At 48.3% G+C, this 8,556-nt stretch overlaps 1 protein-coding gene across 1 annotated transcript; it reads left to right on the top strand.

Annotated features, from left to right (window-relative positions):
- Nucleotides 1-316: 316 nt before the first annotated feature.
- On the top strand, nucleotides 317-2,832 carry LOC136944477 (ictacalcin-like). The gene is made up of 3 exons (XM_067238260.1): nucleotides 317-430; nucleotides 2,019-2,161; nucleotides 2,495-2,832. The coding sequence occupies exons 2-3, from the start codon at nucleotides 2,024-2,026 to the stop codon at nucleotides 2,633-2,635; spliced, it is 279 nt and encodes a 92-aa protein (XP_067094361.1). The 5' UTR covers nucleotides 317-430; nucleotides 2,019-2,023; the 3' UTR covers nucleotides 2,636-2,832.
- Nucleotides 2,833-8,556: the final 5,724 nt, after the last annotated feature.

An 8,556-nucleotide genomic window follows, 5' to 3' on the forward strand; every position in this document is an offset into this window, starting at 1 on the left:
GACTCAGAGGGTTTGTATAGGTATGGATAAAACCAGTTCAACAGTCAGCTCTTTGAAGACAGTCAGGCACTTCTCTACTCCTGCTTACACATGAGGGGAAGCAAACAAAGTGAGTTAATAACCCAGAATAAAGATAGAAGAAGAAAGAGGGGAGGAGGGAGGGAGGGAGGGAGGGAGGGAGGGAGGGAGGGAGGGAGGGAGGGAGGGAGGGAGGGAGGGAGGGAGGGAGGGAGGGAGGGAGGGAGGGAGGGAGGGAGGGAGGGAGGGAGGGAGGGAGGGAGGGAGGGAGGGAGGGAGGGAGGGAGGGAGGGAGGGAGAGTTGTGGCAGAGGGTGTGCCTGGCTCAGTATAAAAGTAGTTTCTCAGCCTCCTTTCCATCACTTCTTTGTACTCTCTCACTTTTCCACCCAGCTGTTATCACTGCAACTTTGGTGAGTAAATTAATCGTAGCTTTAACTTGTTTCCGATTTCATTATGTTTCCTGGGTAGCCAAAATAACGTTTGATGTTGCTTTTGTGTTGTGTAAAAAAAGTTTTCTTCTTTGTATGTGTGACGTAGGCAAACTCGCTCTGTGCCGTTTTTCATTCCTTCTCTTCCTCTCATTCCCCTCTGTCTCGCAGTCCAGCTTGGTTGGGTTTCAGAACAGATCTATCATTTAGTTACTATCTGTTAGCAACTGAGGCCAACAGACCCAGGCAGAGACAGATGGATTTTAGAACACACTGACAGGTTCTAGTAGCATAGTTTTTCTATTAGCATCATAAGCCTATAGACAACAGGTTCACAGAGAATGATGTGGGAGAGGAGTCGGAGGTTGACCAAAGTAAAGCAATAGAGTGAATTGATTCTTCTATGAATGAGAGAGTGTGAGGAGGTTGATGTCTATTGGATAATTAAAGAGGGAGACCTTGAAGAGGGTGTTGGCTACATACCTGCCAGTGTGTTTAAACAAGCCTCAATGTCCACCTCTCTCTCTCTGTTTAACTCTCTCTCTACTCTTTCTCTCTCTCTCTCTACTCTCTCTCTCTACTCTCTCTCTCTCTCTCTCTCTCTCTCTCTCTATCTCTCTCTCTCTCTCTCTCTCTGTTTAACTCTCTACTCTCTTTCTGTCTCTGTCTCTGTCTCTGTCTCTCTCTCTCTCTCTCTCTCTCTGTATAACTCTCTACTCTCTCTCTCTCTCTCTTTCTGTTTGACTCTCTACTCTCTCTCTTTCTGTCTCTGTCTCTCTCTCTCTCTCTGTATAACTCTCTACTCTCTCTACTCTCTCTCTCTCTCTCTCTCTCTCTCTCTGTTTAACTCTCTACTCTCTCTCTCTCTCTCTCTCTCTCTCTCTCTCTCTCTCTCTCTCACTCTCTCTGTTTAACTCTCTACTCTCTCTACTCTCTCTCTTTCTCTCTCTCTCTCTCTCTCTCTCTCTCTCTCTCTCTCTCTCTCTCTCTCTGTTTAACTCTCTACTCTCTCTCTCTCTCTCTCTGTTTAACTCTCTACTCTCTCTCTCACTCTCTCTGTTTAACTCTCTACTCTCTCTACTCTCTCTCTTTCTCTCTCTCTCTCTCTCTCTCTCTCTCTCTCTCTCTCTCTCTCTGTATAACTCTCTACTCTCTCTCTCTCTCTCTCTTTCTGTTTGACTCTCTACTCTCTCTCTTTCTGTCTCTGTCTCTCTCTCTCTCTCTCTCTGTATAACTCTCTACTCTCTCTCTCTCTCTTTCTGTTTGACTCTCTACTCTCTCTCTCTTTCTGTCTCTCTTTCTGTTTGACTCTCTACTCTCTCTCTTTCTGTCTCTCTTTCTGTCTCTCTCGTTACTACTCCGGCCTCCCTTTAATTCCTTCTCTCTATTTTGTCAAGTCAGAAAAATCATCCAGACAGAATATTTGTGCAAAATGAAATTACAAATGCCACTGAAAATAAAGCATTACATGTAGTACAACACTAATTGATGTCATTGAATCTTACTTATTAATTGGATGGAACAATTCTGTTTTATAATCAAACTAACCCATGGCTTTGGCACATTGCAGGCACCATGTCTGATATCCAGAAGGCCATGGCACTGCTCATTGGAGCTTTCCACAAGTACTCCGGGAAAGAGGGTGACAAGACAACACTCAGCAAGGGTGAACTAAAGGATCTGCTCAACAATGAGCTAAAGGACATTCTGGGGGTGAGCACACCTGCTACACACACACAACCCTGCAAGCACAAAGGTCACACCTGCTACACACACACAACCCTGCAAGCACACAGGTCACACCTGCTACACACACACAACCCTGCAAGCACACAGGTCACACCTGCTACACACACACAACCCTGCAAGCACACAAGTCACACCAAGCTGCAAAGTCATGACTGTGTGTGAATCCTAGATAAGTATATGTCATGATACCAGATTTGGTTGTTAAAAGTCTGAAAGTCACACTCACTCTCTCTCTTTTACTCCCACTATCTTTCTTTGTCTCTATCTCCCTGTCCTCCCTCTTTCACGCAATTACAGAAAGCCAATGACCAAGCTGCAGTTGATAAGATCTTCAAAGATCTGGATGGAAACAAGGACGGCACCGTGGACTTCCAGGAGTACGTCACACTGGTCGCCTGCTTGACCATGGTGTGCAACGAGTTCTTCACCAAGAAATGAACCAGCACCACCTAGCCACTGTCCACTGAACTGCAGCACATGCAAATGAATGAATGTACTGTATGCTGTGGAAAGATCCTTAAAGCCAGTTCATAGGGAAAACGTATCACATTAGGTCATATTGTCTTGTGTTTAAAAAAGTGAATTATAAAGGAAGAAGAAAACGAAATAAACTATTTTCATATCTTTTCCAGAAAGTGTGATTTTTATTTTCTGTCTGGTAGAGGGGGGGGGGGGGTCTGGACCGATACCAGGGATAATGATACCAGGGATACTGATACCAGGGATACTGATACCAGGGATAATTATTCCAGGGATAATGATACCAGGGATACTGATACCAGGGATAATGATACCAGGGATAATGATACCAGGGATAATGATACCAGGGATAATGATACCAGGATACTGCACTACATGATGTAGTTCATACAATGTGGAACTACTGATATTTCATGACCAGAAATCCAGCAGCATGAGAACCCAGATCGGAACTGTTATTCGACAACAGAGAGAATCTTCAGGCTTTCAGGGATACTAACCAAGGGCTCTTCTACACAACCTTTGGTAAATAAAGAACTTAATTTTAGCCTCCTGCAGAGTCCAGCTGACAGAACATCCCCTCACCTCAGAGTCAACACACGTCAAGACTAGGCCTACTGAGGGAACAAGACTAGGCCTACTGAGGGAACAAGACTAGGCCTGCTGAGGGAACAAGACTAGGCCTACTGACGGAACAAGACCAGGCTTTTTTGAAACCTTTACAAAAATCTTTCAAAACAAGGGACTCTTTACCCCTGACCCATAACCGGAAGTATAAACCCAAGTCTTGGGTGTAAGACAAACAGATACAAACTTAAACATTCACCAAAACAAATGAACATGGTTTGTGTTGCTTGTGGGCGTGTGTGCTCTTTGTCAGAAGCAGTGTATATATTTTTTAAAGGAGACACCGTAGGAACAATAAAAATTGCAGATGTTTATTTTAGTTTCTTATTGCAGTGAAAGCGGAGATCATAATCTGGAAAGTTTGGGAATATATACATATTTATTTATTTATTTTAAATTTCCAAGTGTGCTGCACAGTGTGACAACTAGGGAGTGTCTAATCAAGTTTGGTCTTGCGAAAAATCGAACACAGTCAGGTTGGACTCGGTTCTCGCTCGGCAAACCTCGTCGCGACTCGCACCATTTTTCGTTTATATCTGAGTCTGGTAGCTAGCTTGTAGCCAGCTAGCTATCCAGCTAATGCTGAACGAGACTTCTCAACTAAGAGTGGGAGGCTACACCTGGCAGACGAAACCTGAGTGAAAATGTCGGACGTTGAGGGAGAAATTAATCGTTCGTCCGTCCCGACGTGTCCGAGCACTTCTCTTAACGGCCCTAGTGTCAGCTCAACCCCGGGCAGCCAGACAGAAACCACCGTTACTTCGGGCCCACGACTGGTTCGGATAATCAAGTCTGACTCTGGCTATGGTTTCAATGTACGGGGACAAGTGAGCGAAGGTGGACAACTACGGAGCATAAACGGGGAATTGTATGCCCCGTTACAGCACGTCAGTGCTGTTTTGCAAGGAGGTGCTGCGGACAGCGCTGGTATCTCGAAAGGAGATCGTATTCTTGAAGTGTAAGTGCAGTTTAGTACTAACAAAACAAATGCATAACGTCTATTCCTTAGCTAGTGCTAGCTAGCCAGTTATGCAAGCTTATTGCTTAAAGGTTGCTAGCTTCAAGAAGTTAGACAAGCAACTAAGCTGGAATAGCTTGGACTGTGTTTGTGTGTTTGATTTTTTTTGTGTTCCCGTCTTTGCTGGTGTTAAACATCAAGCCAGTTAGCACAGTTTAGGATGTGGAACAACAACCTTGGTTAATCATGTACATAATTAGATTATTAGCCAGCTAACAATAACGTCAACTAACTAGATCTCCATCTAATGCGGTTGATCAGTCAATCATTGATACCTCTGACGCCACAGAAACCCCATTGAGGAACTGGTCGCTGCTGTTATATGGGGTAGAAAAGCGGTAATGTCGTTAGCACTAGCCGTCCCATGAAAGGACTATCTGTTTGTAGTCATTAGGAATTCAAGTCACACTGCCATAAAATATAAAAACTCCTCTTCATGCAAACCTGCTAGCTACCACCACTAGCCAACTTGCAAGCCAAGATACTTCGGGAAAATACGAGTAGCACTTATGTGAGGCCACTTGCAATTATGACACCACTAACCTAACTACACACTCGCTATCTTATATGTAGCTCTAGCGAAATATAAATCTAGTCTTAACAAAACGAGCCCTGCGTCGTTTGGCTAACCAATTTCACAATGAATTGCGCCATGTTCATAATCTATCCTAAAGTCTCTTTTTGAACAGTTCGTGTTGATGCAGTTGTGAAAACGGCGTCAGCGATGTTAGTATGCACAGAGCTGCTTGGCAATGTTAGGCTCTGTTGCCATGGAGAGGAGCAGGGTGCAGATCAGCATCAGTACCAGAGCGGAGTGCGCGTGAGCACTGCCGAGGAGGACGCTTGCTGTGGAGGGATAGAGAGAACTGAAATCTGATTGGCTCTGCTTTCTCTTCTATTCTATGACTTGATTTGTTGTCTGTGGCCTAGCTCTGTGATTGGGTGTTCCACCGTAGCTTGGCAGTTTGCTGACCCCAGTGTGTGAGCCGGTTTCTGGGTGTGGAAGTGACCTCACCCCTTTTCCCCACACGTTAAGAATGACAGCATGCTAAGAAGCATTGTATTGATGTCTACACACCAGGACTTGGCCCTGGGAGGCAGGAACCCAGCCCAGTGTGGGTTGTTGTGGTGCGCCTGGGGTAGTTGTGATGGTGTCTCATGTTACAGTCGGAGACAAAGCTGTAGCGGTCTGGTATGAATGGAGGAGCGCTGCCTGAATAACGTAACCACATCTATCATCTCCACCCCTCCACCCCTGCACTCCTCCACCCCTGCACTCCTCCCCTCCACTCCTCCACCCCTGCACTCCTCCACCCCTGCACTCCACTCCTCCACCCCTCCACCCCTGCACTCCTCCACCCCTGCACTCCCTCCCCTCCACCCCTCCACTCCTCCACCCCTGCACTCCTCCACTCCTCCACCCCTGCACTCCTCCCCTCCACCCCCTCCACCCCTGCACTCCTTCACCCCTGCACTCCTCCCCTCCACCCCTGCACCCCTCCACTCCTCCACCCCTCCACCCCTGCACTCCTCCACCCCTGCACTCCTCCACCCCTGCACTCCTCCCCTCCACCCCTGCACCCCTCCCCTCCACCCCTGCACCCCTCCACTCCTCCACTCCTCCACCCCCTCCACCCCTGCACCTCCTCCACCCCTGCACTTCCTCCACCCCTGCACTCCTCCCCTCCACCCCTGCACCCCTCCCCTCCACCCCTCCACCCCTGCACCCCTCCACTCCTCCACCCCTGCAGCCCTGTGAATGTTCCCTTCACTCCGTCCTAGCTGCTTGTGCTAGTGAAACAGCAGCTGTGGTGTGATGGGGTGGTGCACAGGCCCCGTCACACCACAGCTGTACCAGGTCTGTATCTAGGCTACCTGCAGTAAGAGGAGGAGTCTATGGGAATACAGGCTGTGACTGTAAAGATAACCTGCGCTGAATACTGATGAGGAACGTATGTGTTGCAATGCTGTTTCAAACTTCCACAAGGTTAACATGAGCACACCACTCCTATAAGAATCCATGCACACTCTCACATGCACAGTAAGACAGGTTTAGTACACCCCCTCCACCTCTCTCTGAGCTGTAAAGGCTTTAACAGGGATAGGGTTATAGCTTTCTGCACTGTTACCAGAACACTGTAGGCATGGCCGGGATTCAGAGTTAGTTATGAAGGCCAATCCATAGCTGATCCACTGCTCATGCTGCACCTTTGTGTTACAGAAGCTGTGTGTGTGTGTTTGGCACAATATGCACTACCACCCCAACTAAGAAATATTGACTCATTCCCCCATTTCAAATCGGAACTCAAAACCCATCTGTTTAAAACTACATATTCCATTTGATGTCAATTACGCAGCCTGCTTCTGTTGTTTTTAATGTTGCTGTATTCTTTGTTTTGGCTGTTTTTAAATTTATTTTATAATCCTGTACGGTGTCCTTGAGTGCCGAGAAAGGCGCCTTTTAAATAAAATGTATTATTATTTATTAATATCTGGAGTCTCTTACTGGCATGTTGGTCTTCCAGATTAAGCCTAAGAAGTCTTGGTTCGTCTCAAGTTTGATATTCTCTCATCCTCAGTCGCTTTGTGTGTTTATTGAGGACTGTAAGTAGAGCGGTAATGTGGCCTGTCGTCTGACTGGCCGTCTACACCCTGGCAGAGTCAGAAATGAGCGACAGCTTCAAGTGTTGGAAAGCACTTGTATTGCAGATGGAAGGGAGCATTGCCATAGAAACAAACAGGAGAGGAGAACAGACATGTCCTCCCAGAGGAAGCATGCATGATGCGTCGCTCAACACAACCCTCTACAGCACCACCGTATCTGTCCACCTGTGAGAACCTCACTTCAACTTCAGCCTTGAAGAGGAAGGACTTGAGGAATCGATTCCTGACCTTTCTTCAGCCCGTACGCTACATGCACACGCAGACACTCAAACATCCACAAAATCTCACACACAGATTGTCTGTGCCATGTGTGTTTATTCTAAACTACGTGTCAGACCCAGTAGAAGGGAGTCAGGTGGCTGAGCGGTTAGAGAATCGGGCTACTAATCAGAAGGTCGCCGGTTCAATTCCCGGCCGTGTCAAATGACATTGTGTCCTTGGGCAAGGCACTTCACCCTACTTGCCTCGGGGGGAATGTCTCTGGGAATGCTCTGGATAAGAACGTCTGCTAAATGACTAAATGTAAATGTAGAAGCAGTGTTATGGCATCTCATCTCAGGAGCTGCTACTGCTGTTCTCTCCATGATGTAACTGCTTGACTCTGCTGCGGCATTTAAACAGTAGAATTACTCCCTGTCCTATTTTTATTAGGAAATGTTTTCCACACATAACCTTGAACACCCCCCCCCCCCCCCCTCCCTCTCTCATGACATCTAGTGCTTCTGTGCGTGTTGCACTGTCTAAACTCATGTTGGTCTGACTGGTGTCTGTGTTTTGTCAGCTGAAACAGAGCTGTAGTTTATAAGTGAACCTGAGAGGCCACTGCAGTGTCAGCACGCGGCCCTGACGCATAGCTGTCTTAGTGGTCACACACGCGTCATCTAAGGGACACAAGGACTGGCTGTGAGTCAGGATCAGCCAGCTCATCTGGTTGTTTTATAGTTTCATTTGATACAGTCTGCCTGTGACATCTGTGACTAGACTCTCCACCACCCTCCTCTCCTCTGCACCACCCTCCTCCTCTCCTCCACCCTCCTCTCCTCTGCACCACCCTCCTCCTCTCCACCACCCTCCTCTCCACCACCCTCTCCTCTGCACCACCCTCCTCCTCTCCACCACCCTCCTCTCCACCACCCTCCTCTCCTCTGCACCACCCTCCTCCTCTCCACCACCCTCCTCTCCTCTGCACCACCCTCCTCCTCTCCACCACCCTCCTCTCCACCACCCTCCTCTCCTCTGCACCACCCTCCTCCTCTCCACCACCCTCCTCTCCACCACCCTCCTCTCCTCTGCACCACCCTCCTCCTCTCCACCACCCTCCTCTCCACCACCCTCCTCTCCTCTGCACCACCCTCCTCCTCTCCACCACCCTCCTCTCCACCACCCTCCTCTCCTCTGCACCACCCTCCTCCTCTCCACCACCCTCCTCTCCTCTGCACCACCCTCCTCTCCTCTGCACCACCCTCCTCCTCTCCACCACCCTCCTCTCCTCTGCACCACCCTCCTCTCCTCCACCCCCCTCCCTCTCCCACCCACCCCCTCCTCTGCACCACCCTCCTCCTCTCCACCA

The sequence above is a fragment of the Osmerus mordax genome, chromosome 6, assembly GCF_038355195.1.
Source record: "Osmerus mordax isolate fOsmMor3 chromosome 6, fOsmMor3.pri, whole genome shotgun sequence".
NCBI lineage: Eukaryota > Metazoa > Chordata > Actinopteri > Osmeriformes > Osmeridae > Osmerus > Osmerus mordax.